This window comes from Dermacentor albipictus, chromosome 1 (assembly GCF_038994185.2).
Source record: "Dermacentor albipictus isolate Rhodes 1998 colony chromosome 1, USDA_Dalb.pri_finalv2, whole genome shotgun sequence".
NCBI classification, from domain to species: Eukaryota; Metazoa; Arthropoda; class Arachnida; order Ixodida; family Ixodidae; genus Dermacentor; species Dermacentor albipictus.
Window position 1 is genome coordinate 325,353,606 of NC_091821.1, and position 21,202 is coordinate 325,374,807.

Below are 21,202 nucleotides of genomic sequence, written 5' to 3' on the forward strand. Positions count from 1 at the left end.
AAACACCACATGAAGTTCATCATGTGATTTAGGACTTGTAAACACTTTCCCCAATTTGGACTACACTAAGCCAGTTAAACTTTTTGCTCTTCAGGTATGTTTTGCTGCTCTGAAACAGAGATGGTTCGATAACCTAAAAAGGCCAAGTTTGCTTGTATTTGAAAAAGTGTAAGCATAAACTCTTAGCTGACTATGCACCCATAACTGTTTCGCAAGTTGAGGATGAGGAAATACTTTTATATCAGGCGAACAATTTATTTCGTCTAACTGTTAAACGGAGCTTGCACTGTTGCACTTTGTTAATGCACCAAACCAATTATTCACAAAGTGCTGTCGCTAGATGTAGTTTTCAATAATTGACCATAAGCATTTGCTAGAATTGTTATACCATAATTATTTCAGAGTGAGAACCGTTCTATATCTGTCACACTGCTGTACTTTTTCCTACGCAGTTACTTAGCCACCTGAACGTAGGTAGTGCAACTTGCAGTCCTTTATTATTTTCGGAAACCAATAATCAGGTTCCCGAGGGTTTTTCGGAGACTACAACAATGACTCATCTATGTGTCTCACTTACTGCAATAGACGATATGTAAAACGTGCAAGCGTGCTGCTCCACACACCTCTTCCATACGCCTATTCAAAATGGCGAACGTCTTTCAACAATTGTTAGTAAGATGTTAACCTGTAAACTGGTGACATCATCCACGCTGTTCTCCGTTCCCAGCACCGTCAAAGCTTCCAAAAAGAATGTCTCAGCGTTAACAGTGATGCTAGATGGAACTTTGCCATTTTAGTTAGACCAAGTTATATGTGTGAGAAAGCCCCCTTATGGATTACGAGCAATAAAAACAGCGCTAAACGACGGGACGAGTGAAGGGACACAGACAACAGCGCTGTTGTCTGTGTCCCCTCACTCGTCCCATCGTTTAGCGCTGTTTTTATTGCTCGTAATCGTGAACCAACCAGCCCAAGTACGTACTCTTTTGCTCCTTATGGAATTTTACATATTATCTACTGTACTAATTACGCTTATTATACAAAATTATTTTCTGTGGTAATAGCTTATTTAACCTTGCTATCAAACTGAGATTGCCGCATGATGTCGTATTAATGTCGTTAAAGTTATTATCTGACTTCTGTCTCTGAATAACTCAATTTTTGTTGCGCTTTGTACCGCTGTTGTTTGAGGCATTCTTTTTTGTTTATTAGACTTATGTTCTTTGTGTAACACAAGCGATCCAAAATTAAGGCGTAAAGCTGTTTCTCGGCCCTTAGGAAATTAAATAACAAATAAGAAATAACAAGAAAGTTAATAAAAAGAAACCCTACTCTCTCGTTTCTCATTCCCGTCTAAGCACCTAATGCGGGGCCCCCAGCTACTCTTCCCTATTTTTGCGCCATCGAGTTCGCTTACATTTCTTGGCGTTTTATTGGACCCACATTTGAAACTTAGCAGGCACGTTAAATCGGCAGTTGGTCTGAATTAGTTAGGTTACATGAGGCAATCAATGCTTTACACTATCTTGAACAACACAGGTTCATGTAACTCTGCAACGGTTCCATTAACAGTCACTTTAATTACTGTTTATCATCGAATGATAGTACTTGGCACACACTTCTTACTAGCGCCATTTCATAAATCAAGCACTTAGTCTTATAACTTTGAGCGTATGTAGAGTCTTTGTCCATCAGACGTATTCTTTTCTTATCCTCTTACCAACCACAACCTAAAATGGCTTCGCCATGGTTTCAATCTCGCCATATGGTTTTATATAATCAGAGACAGTTTCTGCGCCCCATTCCTCCAAAACAATGTGAACACTAAGATTTTTCAACAAGGTTGCCTAGAGTTACTCAGAGTAACATATAATTACAGGAAAAAATTTGCCATTTTTACAAATGTACTTTTTCAGAATTCGCTTCCAACTAGCATCTGGTCATGTCATAATCTCAGTTCATTTCAGAACTCTGTAAACATTTATTTAGTTACGCCTGCTTAAACTAAGCACACTTTCTTCCTTACATTGTTTAGTCTGTTTCTTAGTGCTAAATCCACGTTTTACTTTATCCTTTATCCGCAACATTCACTTCCGAACCGCCTCAGCTAAATTTTTATGCAGTTGCATATTGCTGTGTGTGTACCAATCAATAAACTTGACATAAAAACCACTGCTTAAGAGTAAAAACACGTCTGTGAAAATGCGACTGTCTTTGCATCAACAATGTCATTTCTATCTATCACTAATTACGTGAAAATAACAAAAGGCAGACAGAATGTCTCAGAACATTTCTTGCAATCCCCGGTAAAGTAGAATAATTAAGGAGTCTTCTAGAGGTAGCTGTTATCACAGTTGTATAAATATTAAAGGAACTAGATGAACTAATCTCACAGGAAATAAAAATAAACTAAGTTGAAGTAAATACTGCAAATGCAAGAGTTATAATCCGCTGTTCTAAAAATTCGTATTCTGTCTCGCAATACGCTGAGGCTGCAAATTTTCGCAGTTTGTTGATTACCGGGAAATGTTATCCTGAAAACCAAAATTTTCATACCAAAGATCGCAGCAGTCTCACCCTCATAGCAGACAAACGCAAGCGATGCGATTTTCCGTCGCATATGTCGTCCGAGCACGAGCAAGCTCTTCTACTGTAACCGCAACTTCCTTCGCCTTCTGCCGTAAAGACGCATGATCAAAATACGGGTGGCGACACCACTCTTGAATTCTCGCACAAGTTCCTCGTTACATGATAGACTGCAGCGTTTCTTGTCGGCTGGTTGAGCGCTTGGTGGAAACTCAATGAACTGCAGTACAGCCAAAAATAAAAGCTCAACTTTGAAAATTATTTAGCCTTTCTTTGAGGTGGCGGCGAGGAGGGGGGGGGGGCAATGGCGTGTCAGCGCTCTCATATTACGGCGCGAAGCTCCATTCGCGAAACTTTTGGCAGTACTATGTCCGCTAATAATCAACATTTCTTCGAGCGAAGAAGTTTGAACAGTAGTGATTTTGAGAGGTAATCTGCCACATAAAGCTGGTTCCGCACTTCTTAGTGCCGCATAATGGGGGTTAAGCCGCTCCTTGTAGTCGTCCCTTTTTAAAGCTGGTGATGGTTACCGCACTCGGGAACAACGTTGCCGCCACGATCCGAGCTTAGCAAAAATAACGCGTGCGTGGTTGGACGCAGGCAAGACCACGAGTGACTCACCTGTCGGGGTCTCGCGCGAGTCCTCCGAGATTGATGAGCCGCGGCATGTACGGCAGTACAAGGCCGAACGCCAGTGCAGAGATTATGACGAACGCCAGCACGAAGGCAGTCTTGCCTCGCTGAATTTTAGATGTATCGTCGGGCGTAGACAACATGGCTTTTGTCTGTCCTCACTCACCTAAACGGAATGATAGAGAGAGGGAGAAAGCAAGAAAGAGAGTAAGAGAGAAATAAACGATGTAAAACTGAATTCGAACGACGTCGTACCAAATTGCTTAGTGCGCGAGAACGGACACCGAAGTCACTCCGTATTTAACTTCACAAAATAAAATGGTAGCCTTTAACACTGCTAAGCTGCACAGTGGCCTATGAGACACACTGTAGTAAAGGACTTTGGTATAAACCTAACGTGCACCTAACTCGAAGCGCACGAGCCTTTTTGCAATTCGCCCCCATCGAAATACGGTCGTCGCGGCCGGCAATGAATCCGCGAGCTCGCGCGCCGCAGCTCGAAGCCGTAGCCGCCGAGAGGCGCAGTTTTGGCTTCTTATTCTCTCCCTGCTGCGGCACAAACTACATAGGAAAACGTTCTGACGCAGAATGGGGCCTGCATTCTTTCTGTGCCCGATTTCGTGTTGTAAGATCTAACAGTCGCCGCGTGGCAGAAATTGCAGTGACTACTGTAATTAGTTGAACGAGGCTATTACCAGCAAGGCCCACGCAGTACCGGGGAAAATTCATTAGCTCTTTTGCTTTCGGGCACGCATGAGCGCCATTATAATGTATGTAGTAAGTACTTTTCGGAGCGCAAGTGTTACAAAGGAACTTAAACGACAACGTCGCCTATGGAAGACAGTGTTTTTGACAAGTACATTTAGTAGTTCACGCCACTCCGCATAGGACGAAGGTTACATGTGCGTAAAGGAGCTAAATACAATGATGTCAATGTGTCACAATGCAGAGTAACACGCACGCGCGCTCATTACTATGTGGAAGGTGGCCTGCAACACACAGAGTGCTTAGAATACATAAAATATGCGATTTATTTTTCTGCAGCTACATGGGAACAGATCGCGATTTGAGCTTGCGGATTGCGTATGACGGGACTATTGGCCACCCATTCATGCTGCACTCACTCGGTTCCCGCAAAGCGACTCACAGTGCGGCCGAAAGGCAAATCACCGTTCGAAGTTTTGACAACGAATACTGGGAAACCGATGGCGAAACACCTTTGCCTGTCAGCAACCACCTTCAATCCATTCCAATTCAATCGTTGAGTTGAAACTTGCAACACACGTAGCTCACGCTGTTAGCTCGATGTCCGCGAGCGAACGCATTTGCGCCACCGCCCATGCATGCTCTCAAAACGAGAGCTGGGTTTTCATGGGCATCGTCGTCTGGTTTCCTGAGAATGCTGCGGCTCCGAACTGATCCAATGTAGAAGGGGACAGACAAGGAGACACTATCTCTCCAATGCTATTCACTGCGTGCTTATAAGAGGTATTCAAGCTAATAAACTGGGAAGGCTTAGGAGGAAAGATCGACGGCGAATACCTCAACAACCTTCGGTTTGCCGATGACATTGTTCTATTCAGCAACAATGCAGACGAGTTACAACCAATGATTGAAGACCTTAACAGGGTGAGTGTAAGAGTTGGGCTGAAGATTAATATGCAGAAGACCAAAGATAATGATAAATAACCTGGCAAGGGAACAACAGTTCAAGATTGCAAGTCAGCCTCTAGAGTCTGTGGAGGAGTACGTTTACCTAGGTCAACTGATCACAGGGAAACCTGAGAATGAGAAGGAAATTCACATAAAAAAATAAAAATGGGTTGGATCGCATGCGGCAGACAACGTGAGCTCCTGACTGGGAGCTTACCGCTATCACTGAAAAAGAAAGTATACAATCAGTGCATTTTACCGGTGCTGACGTACGGCGCAGAGGCTTGGAGGCTGACCAAGAAACTTGAGAACAAGTTAAGGACCGCGCAAAGAGCAATGGAATGAAGAATGCTAGGCATAACTTTAAGAGACAGAAAGCGATCGGTTTAAATCAGAGAGCAAACGGGTATAGACGATATTTTAATAGACATTAAGAGAAAAAACTGGCGCTGGGCAGGTCATGTAATGCGCAGACTAGGTAACCGTTGGACCATTAGGGGGACAGAATGGGTACCAAGAGAAGGGAAGCGCAGTAGACGACGGCAGAAGACTAGATGGTGCGATGAAATTAGGAAATTTGCGGGTGCAAGTTGGAATCGGTTGGCGTAGGACAGGGGTAATTGGAGATCGCAGGGAGAGGCCTTTGTCTTGCAGTGGACATGAATATGATGATGATGATGATGATGATGATGACAAACCTGTTCGCTGCTGTGCAGAGCCTCTGTAGTAGGTGAACCTCTAGGACACGAAGCCCGCTTAGGTGATATGAAGGCGCTTGTCGAGCCCCGTGGAAGGTCACCGCTTGCCTCCGACCAATATAAACTGTACGATTCGTCTATCGCGGATAATTCAAGTGAATTTTTAGATGTAGGACCCACTGGGCTGGAGGTCTCCTCCATAAGGTGGCCTAGCTGCCTACAGGGTTATCTGACTGAGCTGTTGCGGTTGCCCAGTTGCCAATGCAAGAAGTTCAAATTCTTGTTTTTTTCTCTTCTTTATTTTATTTTTTCCTCTGGAGGTGATAAGCTCCAACTCACCTCCAGTAGACTACATCTCCGGACTTGGAGTGGCGCCTAACACCGGCAGGAATGCCAAGAGCGAATTGGGCTATACTAATCCAGGTACAACCAAATTAGGAAAGCCCACTAAGCTTCAACAAGACACTCCCTCACAAGAACAGCAATTCGCCTCCCTGTTGGAGTATGCGGCCACTACCTCCCTGATGACTCCTTCAATCAACCAATGCCCCTCAGTCCCCAGCAAATGCGGAGCATCTGACTAAGGCAGCAATCCACACCTGCAACGCAGCAGAGGGCGCTGAGAATATCTGGGTCCGGACAGGCCGCCAATGGAAACTGACCCTTGCAACATTCAACACTCTAACCTTATCGAGTGAAGCAAGCTTAGCAGGACTCCTTGAGGAAGTATCAAGGATTGTTTGGGATATTATTGGCTTTAGTGAGGTTAGAAGTACTGGGGAGGCTTATGCAGTGCTGACAAACGGCCATGTGCCCTGCTTTAGGGGACTCCCAGTTAAGAAGTCCTACGGGGTATGAGACCTAATCGATAAGGACATAGTGGGCAACATTCACAAATACTACAGTATTAATGAAAGCGTAGCCCAATAAGATGTATCATGTATCAATAAGATGTATAACGCCCAATAAAATGTATCAAAATGAAGGTTGTACAAGCTTACACTCCAACTTTCAGTCACGATGATGATGTAATAGACCAATTTTTAGAAGATGTCGAATTAGCGATGAGAAAAGTGAAACCTTCTGTAGACTGTATTCATGAGCGACATTAATGGAAACGTGAGGAAAAGCAGACTGGTGAACAAGCAATTGGCAACTACGGTATCGATTCTAGGAACATTAGAGGAGAGATATTAATATAATTCACAGAAAAGGATAAAATACGAATAATGAACACCTCCTTCAGAAAGTGTAGCAAAAGAAAGTGGACCACGAAAAGCCTTAATAGAGAAACAAGAAATTAAATAGATTTCATACTTTATGCCGATCCCAGGATAGTGCGTGATGTAGAACTGTTAAATAGGGTAAAATGCAGCGATCATAGGTAAGTGAGGTCTAGGATTCACCTCAATATTAAGAGAGAAAGAGTAAAATTGGTCAAGAAGAAACCGGGCAACCTAGACGCTGTAAGGGTAAAAGCAGACCGATTCAGGCAGGTACTTGCCAACAAATATGCAGCCTTTCAACAAAGAGATGAAGATGGCATAGAGGAAATCCATTAAGCTGTAATTAGGCTTGCTTCAAAAGCTTCAGTGGAAGTTGGAGTTAAGACACCAAGGCAGTACAGTAGGTAAAGTCTCCCAAGTAACGAAGGCCCTAAAAAAACCAGAAAGAATGGAAGTGTCCAACTCAAGAGAAGAGGTGGTATTCGCAGAGCTATCAAAACTGATCAACAAGGAGAAAGTAAGGGACAGTCGAAATTATGTGACAAAGGCCGAGGAAGCAGCAAAAAATGGATGCAGCATGAAATAAGTGTAGAAAACTCGGCATAGGACAAGCCAAGATGTATGCACTGAAATATAAGAAGGGTAATATTATCAGCAATTTCGAAGATATAATACAAGCAGTGGAAGAATTCTATATTGACCTGTACGGTATCCAGAGCAGTCATGACACCTCCATTAGAAGAAGTAATGAACAGGTTACAGAGGCTACTTCTTTAACTAGCGATGAAGTTTGAACGGCCTTGCAAGACATGAAACAGGGAAAAGTGGCAGGAGAAGATGGAATAACAGTTGAATTAATCAAAGATGGAGAAGATATGCTTGAAAAGCTGGCGGCCCTTCATGCGAAATGTTTCACGACTTTAAGGGTTCCAGAAAACTGGAAGAACGCCAACATTATACTAAGCCACAAAAAGGGAGACGTTAAAAAATTAAAAAAGTATAGGTCCATTAGCTTACTTCCAGTATCGTATAAAATATTAACCAAGATAATTTACAATAGAATAAGGGTAACACTGGGCTTCAGCCAACCAAGGGAGCGGGCTGGCTTCAGGGAGAGGTAATATACAGTAGATCACACAAATGTCATCAATCTGATGATCGAGAAATCGGCAGAATGCAATCACCCTCTCTACATGGCTTTTACAGATTAGGAAAGTGCATTTGATTCAGTAGAGATACTAGTGGTCACAGAGGCATCACGTAGTCAAGAAGTACTGCAAGCTTACGTAAATACCTTGGAAAATATCTACAGAGATTCCACAGCTACTTTAATACTCCACAAAAAAGTAGAAAGATGTGAATAAAGAAAGTAGTCAGGCAAGGATACACAATCTCTCCAACGCTATTCACTGCATGCTTGGAATAAGTATTGAAGCTATTAAACTGGGAAGGCTCAAGAGTGAGGATTAATGGCGAATATCTCAACAACCTTCGGATTGCAGATGACATTGCTCTCTTCAGCAGCACTGGGGACAAATAACAACAAGTGATTGAGGACCTTAACCGAGAGAGTGTAAGAGTGCGCTTGAAGAATTATATGCAGACGATAAAGATAATGATGAATAGCCGGGCAAAAGAACAAGTGTTCAGAATCGCCAGTCAGTCTCTAAAATCTGTAAAGAAGTACGTTTACCTAGGTCGATTAATCACAGGGAACCTTTATCATGAGAAGAAAATTCATAAAAGAATAATAGTGGGTTGGATTGCATACGGCAGACATTATCAGCTCCTGACGGGAAGCTTACCATTATCATTGAAACGGAAGGTGTACATTCAGTGCATTTTACCGGTGTTGACATATGGGGCAGAGACTTGGAGACTGACAGAGAAGCTTCAGGACAAGTTAAGGGCCGCACAAACAGCGATGAAACGAAGAATGCTAGGCATAACGTTAAGAGACAGAAAGAGAGCGATTTGGATCAGATAGCAAACGGGTATAGCCGGTATTCTAATTGACTGTTGGCCAGGTCATGTAATGCGCCGGCTAGAGAACCGTTGAACCATCAGGGTTACAGACTGGGTAACAATTGAAGGGAAAAAAAGTTTAAAGAAAAGACTCAAAAATATGGGGTTTCATGTGCCAAAACCACTTTCTGATTAGGAGGCACGCCGTAGTGGAGGACTCTGGAAGTTTCGACCACCTGGGGTTCCTTAAAGTGCATCTAAGTACTCGGGTGTTTTCGCATTTTGTCCCCATCGAAATGCGGCCGTCGTGGCCGGGATTCGATCCCGCGACCTCGTGCTCAGCAGCCTAACACCATAGCCACTGAGCAATTACGGCGGGTGGCAAAAGACTAGGCGGTGCGATGAAATTAGCAGATTCGAAGTTGCTAGTTTGTATCGGATGGCAAAGGAAATTGGAAATCGCAGGGAGAGGCCTTCGTCCTGCAGGGCTCATAAAATATGCTGCTGCTGCTGCTGCTGCTGCTAATAATAATAATAATAATAATAATAATAATAATAATAATAATAATAATAATAATAATAATAATAATAATAATAATAATAATAATAATAATAATAATAATAATAATAATAATAATAATAATAATAATAATAATAAAATAATAATGATGATAATGATGATGATGATATTAAACGCAACTACTCCCAGTGCCACCGAACCCGTGCTCACATGATTCTCTGAATCATTCTTTATCATAAGAGGAAATATTCAGATGTAACGCACAGGTTGAAATCTGCAACCCGAAGCTTTCGTAAAGGGGTTATGCTTAAATGTCAGCGATGTGCGCAATTGTCTATATTGTCATCTATGCAACCTGTAGCCTCTTGCAATGCTTAGGTTTATGCACTGTATTGGTCACAAGTTTAATGATTTTTCATGTTTATCTTTATGCGCTACGTCGCTCACAAAGTAAGCCGAAATGCAAACAGCCGTACATTATCATTATCATCATCATCATCATCATCATTTTTTATTTTCACCACTCGATACAAGGTGAACAAGGGAGAGCCGGAAAAAAAGCCGAAAATTCTTCGGCTTGACAAAGCTCCGGTCTCCCAGGTAGGCACGGTAGCGGCTGGTGTAGCAATACAATCGCTCATAAAGTGTGGATATAAGAGTATTTTTATACAGAAATACATAGACATTGTCGTGTTATTACATAGAAACTAGTTATAATGCAGTTGTGTCAACTAAGTCCCAGCATACAATTACAATCTGTTATCTTGCATATTATTATTTAACACAGACTCCGTCGCATATATCATAAGAATGCAAAAGCAACGTATATATATATATATATATATATATATATATATATATATATATATATATATATATATATATATATATATAACAAATTTCACAGAGGTATACAACAAACACAAGTTAGCATCAGGAAACGTTCTTTGTTAGAGATTAGTTTACATACTTGCAAATACATATGTGCGTCCAGGTAAAAAAAAAACAGAAAAAAAGATAATCTGCTTATAGACTGCTGCTTTCGTGACAGACACCTCGGCAACGTAGCCCAGGGCGTCGTCACATCCTGGATTTTTTTTTTTTCGCGAAGACGCTCTTTACAGCATCCAGTTTACAACCTGAACTCTGCCACGAGGTCCGGGCACAATCACTGCCGCGGAAAACCTGGATTGTAAGAATAATAGTTACAAGTGTGAATGTATAAACGCAACGAAAGTACATGGTAAGTTCTGCGGAACTGTTAGAGCAGTTAACAATACACATCTATAAGAACAAATCCAATATTTTAGTTTTGTTTAGAGATAGCACATCAATATTTTGTTGGTTGAAATAGTCAAGTAGGGAAAGTAGTGTATGTTTAAGGCGTTGGCAGCCATAATTAGTACGCGAGAAAGGAATCTGCCATAGTGCCTGGTGACGATATGAATATGTACTTCTATTTTGTTGTAGAGTTGCCAGGGTTAGGAATGAGTCGAGTTTTCCCAGCATAGCATTTTTATAGCTTAGTAACGTTTTGAATTTATATATGTCACGGGCTCTGGTTATTCTATTTTGTTGGAAAAGCTCTTGCGTATGCTCGAAAAAAGAAGCGTTCGCTATCGCCCGAATTGCTTTCTTTTGAAGTATTTCCAGCATTTGAATATTGTGCGCTGTAGTGTTACCCCATATAAGTGGACAGTAACTGACGTGTGAATGGAAAAGAGCATGATAAATAAGACGCTTAACTTTAAAGGGTAGTGCACTTCGATACCAATTTAACACACCAACAACTTTTCGTACCTTTGAGCAAACATGACTAATGTGTTCATTCCAGGACATATGCGCTGTGAATATTACACCTAGGGTTTTTATAGATGACGAAATGTTAATTTTACACGAACCCAACACAATACTATCTGGCAATGTAGTAGAACTTCCCGGAGCATGAAAAATAACGCATTTTGTTTTGGTTTCATTGAGGATGAGGACGTTTGCCTTAGACCATGCTCGAAGTCTATAACAAACGGAGCTTGCTATAGGCGTTATTTCTTTTAAACCTTTACCGGTAAAGAAAACAGAGCAATCATCCGCATACGCGTCAAATTTACACATATCGCTCACTTGTACAATATCATTTATGCAATATAGGTGCATGCGAGTGCACTCCGTGAGACGTCGACGCAGTCAGGTCACAAGGAATAAATGGTCGTTTTAAAACAGGGTTCTCAGATTACTCGTGCTTTCTCTAAACAGAAGCGAGTCAAATTTTGTGTTTTTTTTTAAAGCTGGGGTTAGAGCCGAACCGTGCGCAACGTAGAGCCAAATTCTCGGGTAACTGGAGCGTTCCTCTGGCATGACCGCGCTCTCTTAAGCTGACGTTAATATAGTGGCGTATGTACCCTGCGCCTAATTTTCCGCACGTTCCGAACAAACTGTCGAACTAGGATTTATAGCCAACTAGCCCTAGTTGAAAACTTCTTGATCGGCCACGTGCTTTATTTTTTTTGTCCTGAACTCAGGCTCAGCAAGACTGTTTATGTATGACGGGGCGGCTTTGAAGCGGCACTCAAAGCGCGACTTGACGCTGACACAGGGGTCCGTGCAAGACTACACATCATTGCTATATGGATGACACTGCGGAAAACTTGCGAATCATGCAACCCGCAGTACGACAACAGCTCGCTCGGTAATCGTTTGACGCCTTGGGCAGGAGTGTGGCTTTCATCTTTTTTCCTTCTTGTTGGGTTCTAACGCGCGGGTGATGATTTACTCTGTTTGTGCTCAGCAGTATTGAGATGGGCATGCCCTAGATGAATAAGAATAGTAGTGACGGTCAGAAAATAATCAACAGATGGTAGTGACAGTGCTAGATGCCGATCTTATTTATCAAGATGGAGGAAACAAAGAAAACCTAAACCCTTAAGTATGTATTACGTTTGGACAAGGAGACCATCCTCCTGACGACCCCGAATCCCGTTGTCTAAACATTGGCTCCGGGCTAAGGCTTCCTTGGTTTGCCCCCGTGAATTAGTTCATTTCCCTTTGTTTTTCGGAAACTCCCATCAAAGTTAAATTGCAGAACTTCTCTGTACATGAGACCTATCTTGAATGCGCATGAGTCATAATTCAGGACGCAAAACGTGTTTTTCTTTACACAAAACAGATACACTGGATGTTTCTTCCTTTCTTTACTGTATTTACAGATACTTCAGACCCTTTCCGGGCCCAAGCAGGAGTGGGTACATCAGTGACTATGAAAACAGCACAGAGCATAAAAATTATTCGAAACAAACGCAATCACTGTAAATACGCAAACGCTATAGAAGTAGTATAATCCATCAAAGAAATGAGAGGGGAAAAAACACTCAATTAGTCGGGAATGTAAACTATTAAATCTCGGAGAATGCCATTGTCTGTATGTTTTTTACAAATGAATCACTTGATTCATTCCTGCAATTCACTACAATGCTCGGTAATTTGTCCTAATAAAATATGGCTTGGGGAAATAACGAATATTTGTGGGAGTTTACTAAATGCTTGGCGAATGGTTTTAAAGTGGTTAGTTCTGGTCGAGTGGTTAAAGGGGTTTTGCAAGCAGCGAAGCAAGGAGTTTTGTAATGCCCATGGTAGAGAAGTAATATGAATATAAGTTTAGAAATTATTCTGCGGTTTCTTAATGTTTGAAGATTCGCTCTCTTTACTAGGCTAGTTGCGCTACTCTATCGCGAGTAGACCGAGTAGATGAAGCGTGCTGATAATTTCTGCATATTTTCAATTTAATCAGTTAGGTATTTTTGAAATGGGTCCCATATTATGTCTGCATATTCTAATACCGGCCCTACCAGTGTCTTCTAGACATTCAGTTTAACTGATGACGGTGCGCTACGCAGTCGTCTTTTAAGGAAGGACAGTTTTCTAAGAGCTCGCTCACAAATTGAAGTAATGTGGGGTTCCTAGTTCAGATTCCTTCTCAGTGTGACTCCTAAATATTTGGCCTCACTGTATATGGCGATTTCAGTTCCATCCAGTTTGTATGAGAAGTTATAGAGTTCTCTTTTATCGGTGACTTTAAAACATTTTGTTTTATTGGCGTTCAGCTTCATACCCCGTTTCAAACTCCACGCTTGTGTGTGTATTAGGAAATATTAGTCTAATTTGATCATCCCGCTTGTTTAGAGTTGTGTACACTACACAGACGTCTTCAAAAAGACGTATTTGTATGGGTGATTGAATGCAAAACTGTATATCATTGATGTAAAGAAGGAATAAAACGGGTGCTAAAACCGAGCCTTGGGGTACTCCCGAGTACACGTCTAAGTATTCTAAAGCACTGTTGTTTATGACAACGCACAGTTTTGGGTGTTGTAAGAAGCGCGAGATCCATGATATAACTTGACCGTCGATTTTGAAAGCCGCAAGCTTTTTTGCTAATTCATGATGCGGAACTAAGTCGAAAGCTTTCGAGAAGTCAAGGAAGACTGCGTCAACCTGACCCCCTTTGTTATTTGCGTCAAAGCAGTCATGGGTTATCTCCGCTAGTTGTGTTGTGGTAGAGAGACCTGATGAGGAAACCATGTTGTGGACCGAAGAGGAGAGAAGCTCTAAAGATTATATGTTCGCATAGTTTACAACACGTACTTATCAATGAGACGGGGCGATAGTTGTTAAGTTCGAGTTTAGAGCCCGACTTGTGTATGAAAATAATCTTTGCATGACGCCAGTCTTCTAGAATTTATGTTTCTAAAGACGCTTCATAAATTTTGTGCAAATACAATGACACTGCATTAGCATATCGGTTTGAAAAAGCATTTGAAATGTCATCAGGACCGGAGGATTTTTTCACATTAAGCTTTCGCAAGAGACACAAAATTCCCTGTTGACTTATGTTTTGACTAGGCATTGTTTGTTCGAACGAGTTGAGAGACATCGGAGCGTTCGGAACTTTCCTTATAAAGACACACTGGAAAAATGTATTAAATGCTGTGGCGATGCATTGAGGATCCGAGACTCTGGTTCGAAGAAGTAATTTGTCGTATGCAAAGTATTTCGTTAGATAGGTATCGCCAGAACTTATGTGGATTGTTGTGCGTAAATGATGGAAGGGTAGTGCTATGAAATCAAGATTTGGCTTCTCGAACCTTTTCGTGCATGCTGTTGATAAGTCCGTTCAGATGTTGCGTCACGTCTGCTTTACGCCCGCGCTTAATTTTTCGTTTCAGTTGAATTATATCATGCGTGACCCAGGGATAGTGCCTGTTAGTGCGTTTTTTATGAGACGGAATAAAATTCCTTTCAGAGAAATATACAAGGTTCCTAAATTGTGACCGCATTTGGTGTGTGTCGTTTGCAGCGTTAAGTTTGGCGACGTTGGAGTCTAGCACCACGGGATCATCTGCGTGCGTAGTGCTTGGCATAGACAAACGACTATTTGAAAGGCGCACATGTTGTTGCGATAGGACAAGCCATTGAAAGCAACTTGTGATCAGAAATGCCTTTATCTGGTGTGACAGTGCATCCGTCCAGTGCACTGCTCACGAACATAAGGTCAAGAAGTTTTTTTCTTTTGTTAGCCAAATTTTTACAAATCAGCGGTGGCAGGTTGCACAGTTCTTTTCCTAGAGCTCAATTACTACAAGAGGCGGGAATTACTTCCATGTACAGCGAAATGCATAATGAACTGAATACCAAAATTTTCGAATTCAGTTGTTACCTAATTGCTTTACGGCACATACTGTACTTTTAGAATTTTAGCGAGTGAGTTTGGAAGCCATATCCACTTGGAACGAAGTCATTCGGAGGAAGACACCAGTTGCGACATGCGCCCCCAATATGAATGGGAACAGACGTTAGCGTTTAAGCTATTTTCCCCATGAGTGCGTAAAAAAGGCATTTTGTTGGAGAAGGTAGCACTCAACGACAGGGGATTTTTACCGCTAGTTTGATGACGTTCACCCTCGAAACTGGTGCTAGTTTCCAAATGCATTCCAAGAAGATGTGCCTTGAGAATTCGCTGGCTTCAATTTCTCAATTGCACCATGTGCCCTAAGGTATATAGATAAAAATTTATTAGTGAGATTTTGTTATCAGTCAATTAAGCATTTTCATTTTCTTGTGACAGTGACGGCGGTCTCTTTGAGTAGTCCAGCTCGTGAAAAAAGAGTTCGTGCTACCAGCCGCGTGTAATTTTTAAAAAGTCCTATGGAATCTAGAGTAAAAAAAGCCGTATTAAGTGAGGCTTGAACATTTATCGCTATAAAGTTTGATTTAGTGTACAAGCTGCTCATCGTCGACCATATATTCGATCCTAATATGTAGTCTAAAAAATATCAGCAAGGTCAAATAATAGCCTTCGCCACTCTACATGGAAAATTTTCGATATCCATTGAAACTTGTAATTTGCCGTCCAGGGGGCCTTCCACCGCAATAATTTCTCAATGTGCCGTAATTATGGTCGCAGTTCTTCACCGACACAGGCACTGTATTCCCTGAACCCCCAACCAATGTTGTTGCTTTATCACATGGAATCGTTAAAATGGTATTCACTGAACCTCCAAATAATGTTGCTGCGTTATCACATGGAATCGTTAAAATAACTGCCCGTATTTATTTGCTCCGTTTCTGGCTTTTGCGACTACAGTCATACAATCTTACTAAAGAGAATTTTTCGCGTTATCACATTGAATTTCTAAAGTATCTGCGCGTTATCAATAACTCTGTCTCTGTATTGTGCGACTAGTCATGTAACAGTTACTAATAACTGTTATCTTGCTTTTAACCTAAAGCCATTTTCATTTTTTTTGCTCATGCTAACAATAGTTTTTTTTTTGCCACGCACAGTAAAACACTGGGATTCATTGTCCAGTACTGCTCGTCGCCTGCCATTCAATGAGCCTTTAGTCGCCATAAAAGAACACTTTTCGAATATGTAGCTTGTTTTTACGTGTATTATTTTTTCTTTGCATGTGTTCGCTTCGAATGCTAACTGCACCAATTATACTTGCTTCTGTTGGCCTCGTCGTTTGCCGATGTACTGTTTTGTACTTTTCCCCACTCCTGTTTAGTGTTCAGTGCGTTATAATAAGGATACAGCATGGGAGCACAAAAAATAAAGAATAAATTAACCGAACATTACGATACACCATAACGAAAATTTTGAGCGCAGCTTTATACGTGTTTTAATTTCGCTGTATACTGGCTGGCGCGGACAATATGGCGCTACTCGGGCGCCATATCATAGCCACAGTCGCCGTACCGCTCGTCTTGCGCGGCACTACGATTGTCTTTTCACGCTTTTGTACCACCAATGAACGAGAGCGGCTCTTCGTCGCGGGGAAGTCGTCCCAGCAGTGTTAGCAGCGACAACACCCAAGGGAGCTGCACTCTTGAGGGAGTTTAGTCAGAGCGAAGGTGCATCTGAAATGCATGGAGTGGATGGGGTGAGGAGGGAACCAACCCAGTTCTCCGCGAACGGTTGCAAAGGCAAAGACGCTTGCGTGCTACCATTCCCCACCTTGCGTCTGTAAGTGATGGTTCCTTCGATGCCTACTTGTATATCGAAGCATAGAGCTCACAACAAGCTTACGACACAAGCCCCGTTTCCTGAACAGAGCTTGAAGCAGTGTTCGCTATGTTTGCACGGCCGGGGTTGAGATTTGGGTTTGTTTGTATGTCCTCACGAGAAAGCATTCGGTGTAGTGCAACTGGCACATAGAATTCTGGGGTTTTACGTGCGAAAACCACAATCTGATTCTGAGGCACACCAAGGTGACGGACCCTGTGTTGATTTGGACCACCTGGGATTCTTTAACGTGCATCTGAATCTATGCACACGGGTGTTTTTGCGCTTCGACCCCATCAGAATGCGGCCGCTGCGGCAGCAAACACATGAACACAGAGCAAGAACGGGACACATACGGGGGTTAATATTTTCCTATGTATTCCTATGTGTGCGACATGCTCATCGCACTTCACTGTACTGCCTTCTGCCCATCCTTTCAATTATATAAACTGCATGCGTCGACGCTCCAGGTTCCATGATTTGTTTAGTAGGACACGGACACGATATGAAACGGTTTACTGCAAAAACGCTTAAGGAATCAGAACATGTTTATTTCCGTACGTTTGGTTATGCTGCGGCATATGTCATCACGCCACCATTGTCGTCTTTGTTGTAAATGTTTACATGGAGATTCACGTTTGTGCAATTGCCTGCAAGAGTTTTACACAAAAATTAATTCATTAGGGTTGGATGGTGAAGCGGCCACTGTCGCATTAAACAAGTTCAGAGGCAAAGGAATGACTGAAGTCGACGGACTTGCTTTTGTCTTTCCTTTTAACTACGCTGCATATTCTTCGGTGGTGATTTTGCGCGTTGTGCGCTTCACGGAAATCCCCGTGTTTGCGTTGCTGCTCTCTACTTGGTCACTGGACCACCTTTTGATCTCTAACTCTGCAAGTTGGACTTTTAGCGTGGCAGATAAAATCTGTGACGTCTTTTCTGGCGAGCAGAACAGCTTATCTGAGAATAAGGACGCCATAGCTGTCGTATGAATTTTCAGCACTTTCTTGCAGTTGACACAAGTGTAAGATTTCGCAGAGACAATTGTCATCCCGTGATCTGCGCACCCAACCTATTTGTCTCTAGGACACAAACCCGGTCAAAGTCTTTTAACAGCGAAGCTGTTAATGCTGTTCTTGCTCCGCGTAAAATGGACCCGGAACCACGAAACTCCACCGACACCCACCGACAGGGAAACTTCGCGCAGCTGGTTTCGCCTCCGCGTCGAGATCTGCACATGCGCCGTGATAACTGTTAGGAATGCGCATGCGCTTGACTTTGAAAAGAGTATGAAAGCGTCTGCTCGGCGGCGCTCGGTCAGCTAACGCCACGAGGCGGCCGCTATGAAAGTTCGTACTGCCGAAGAAGAGGCTGCGCATCGCGAAGCCAGACTTGTCTACAAGTCTAGCTTCAAGTATCCACCCTAGCTTCAAGTCTCCACCAAAGCCACCCGAACTATCGCGTTTGAACGAGGTGAAGACTACTTGAAGTCAAGTTTTAATGTAGCAGCTGCCAAGTTACAACCTACCAGTAGCAGGAATAGCCCCTTCACTGTTTTGAACCTCACGCGACCGAGTGCGAGCTTGCCCGTTTTTTAAATAAGACTAAAGCAAAAAAGAAAAAAGAAAAACGAGAGGGAAAAGAACACAAAAGAAACAAAGAAAAAAGAAAGCAAAAGAAGAACAGGGATAGATAGACAGAGATGTCTGGTTCCAGCTAGTGTCATTCAAATCAAGACCCGACGATGCGGTTTATTCTCTCTGATGTGGAACAGGTGAGTTCGATCACAAAATTTAACGATGAAACTACGAAACCAATTGCAGAAGAAAAAAGTGCAAGCAACATAGAACGGCCAATTGACAACTTGCTTGGTATTCTTTGGCCATATCTGGTCCTCACGCCACAAAACACTGCATCATCACCACCATCAAACAAATGCTTACGCTCATTGTGTAGTAAGTGCGTGCTCTAAGTATCGTATACTTTAATTACCTCAAGTGATCATTGCACTTCACCTTGCAAGATTCATGCGCCAGTCTATGATACTCAGCCACGCCAAGTCAGTGGTGCCCTGGGTGCCACAGGTGATTTTTCTGAACCAGCAACTGCCACTCCTAACAAGAAACTCAGTGCTTTTCCAGTCTGTGAAGGAGGATGACCAGCGAAGCTACGTATGTAGATATCCTAATGGCGAACTGGAGCTCCAGCGCGGGTAGCCCCCGCATTGCACTATCTTCGGGGTCGGCCCACGTATGATGAGTGCTTAAAGCCTGCTTCACCTGCGCCGCGGGTCGGCCCGGCATTACACTATCTTCGGAATCGGCCCACGTATGCGGAGTGCTTAACGCCTGCTTCACCTCCACCGCGGGTCGGCCCCGTATTGTGCTACCTTCGGGATCGGCCCGAGTAATGAAGTTTTATTCTAGTAGGGCCGCGTCAATCACAGCGCGTACTCAATGGTACGAACGCAGGTGGCGTCTAACGGGAACTCCGGAGGAGAAGGCTCGAGTTTAGTGTCAACACACGGACATGATGCTGGGGGAACTAGCCCTTAAAACGATTGCGGTGTTTGAACGTGGTTAAACAAAGTTTGTCGAGCGATAACACGGTTTTGCTTTCTTTGGGAAAGGGCATAGATGCTAGACGCCATCAACAACTAGCGCATTTACAATTGCACCACAACACAAGCGCTGCTCGGCGCGGCTGCAGCAGCGAACGAATTGACCTTCATGCTGCGGCTCGCTTCAACGCGAACTAAAGGCGCTGCTGTAGTCTGACGTTATCTGCGCGCCGGTGAGCGTCGCTCGACGCCGGATGCGTCGGAGCGCGTTAGCTGCGTCCGGTTACGTTGGCTTCGCCAGTGCGTCGAACCATTGGTCGAACTATAGACGCTGTTCTTGCCATGTGGCGTAACGTGTCCGCGGACTGACGCTATATTTAGCCCTTAAGCGTCGAACGCACACCTCATGAGAAGCTACCGGCACTTGGCGCACTTGGCACTCTTTGCAGACCGCTTTGAATATGAGGCCTGCGTGACTGCGCACTTTGTCCACATCGCAGATTGCTTTGAAAATATGGGCGCCCACGCGTCGTACACAGCAGCTGCCGGTAGTGGCAGGCTAAGTCCCAGTTTCACCTTGGTTGAGCTTGAAGGTCAGAGTTAAGAAACGAGGCGTCTTCTGGGTTTGTACCTGGAGTAGCAGAGCTATCGATCTAAAACAGATTATGCGTAGCCTCGATGACTCAGACTAGACGAGGCCAGTCAGCGCAGACGTGGGAGACCACGGCCTCCACAAAGGATGCACAAAGCAGATTCAGCAAAACCTATTCGTGCATTGGACCGCAGCTTCGGCTTCGTGCTGCCATCCAGGTTCATAGGTGAGGCAATTCAACGTTCGAATGATGCTGCCGTGTAATAATGAAATGCTAAAGCTAGGCGGGCTACCCACACTTGCGCATTCTTGTCCTCATTTTAATTACGCTGACCAGAGCTGAAAGAGCAATGTTATGCTTACTGACTCGCGCTGCAGCACGAAACGCGCTTTGAAAATGCCTCACTTCAGGCGTTAGATAATATGCAAGTCATGCCAGAAATACATATTATTTCTACTTACGTGATGGCAGTACTGCAACCGTTGAAAGGTGATGACGATGTTGAGCCTTGAAAACATGGCACGTACCCACTATGGCGAAGGACGACTGACACTTTTTTTCTTCCTTTAATTCGTAAATAGGTGAGATGATGAAATATTGTCTTCACGCCCAACGCTTGAGTGGGGACAACAGTCAAAGTGGGGAGAGCATTTATTTTTGTTGGGAAACCTTCTGCGGGATTCCGACGAGCAATATAAGTTATACACTTTTCTTTTAAATGTGCGCATGGCTATGTTAATGATGAGAATGCTAATGTGGTCGATCTACCCTATGAATATGTAAAAACAGGCTCATACCAGCTTGAAATCGGCTACTGCATATGCCCTAGTGCAAAAATAGCACTTCAGAGATCTAGTAAAGGCGTTGAGGCGGTCAAATAATTTTAGCTCACGGAAATATTTGTTCATTTACCTCCAGATCACGAAAACGTAAGAAAAGTAAGCAATACACGAAAAAAAGTTGCCTCTCACGTCAATTCCAAGCGTTGTGGACCAGCTACAGACGAGCTACAGCTACCTATCCATCCTTTTGCAAAATTTTACCTTAAATAGTCTGAACTCTTAATTTCTTTTGTTTGATTTTTTTTTTGTTATAGAAAAGAGAGATTGACCACACGTATGTTTTGGTACCATTTCACCTTCTTGCTCAGAGTCTTCTTCTCCTCAGAGTGCCCCTTCTTCATCTTGTGTTTCTGATGACTTTTCTAAAT

The 21,202-nt window shown here is 43.0% G+C and overlaps 1 protein-coding gene across 3 annotated transcripts in view; it reads right to left on the bottom strand.

Moving 5' to 3' along the window:
• The window catches only part of LOC135909143 (phosphate-regulating neutral endopeptidase PHEX-like), a 220,270-nt gene extending 199,747 nt beyond the window's left edge, over positions 1-20,523 (bottom strand). Inside the window, exons 1-3 of one of the 3 annotated variants that reach the window (XM_065440978.1) lie at positions 20,454-20,508; positions 17,935-18,070; positions 3,208-3,385 (exon numbers count right to left, since the gene is read on the bottom strand). In XM_065440978.1, the coding sequence (XP_065297050.1) occupies positions 3,208-3,362 (155 nt within the window). In that variant the 5' untranslated portion in view covers positions 3,363-3,385; positions 17,935-18,070; positions 20,454-20,508. Of the gene's footprint in view, positions 1-3,207; positions 3,386-10,336; positions 10,417-17,934; positions 18,071-20,453 lie in introns of those variants that run through there. The other 2 variants (XM_065440968.1, XM_065440985.1) reach the window with 2 other exon arrangements.
• Between the last annotated feature and the right edge of the window lie 679 nt (positions 20,524-21,202).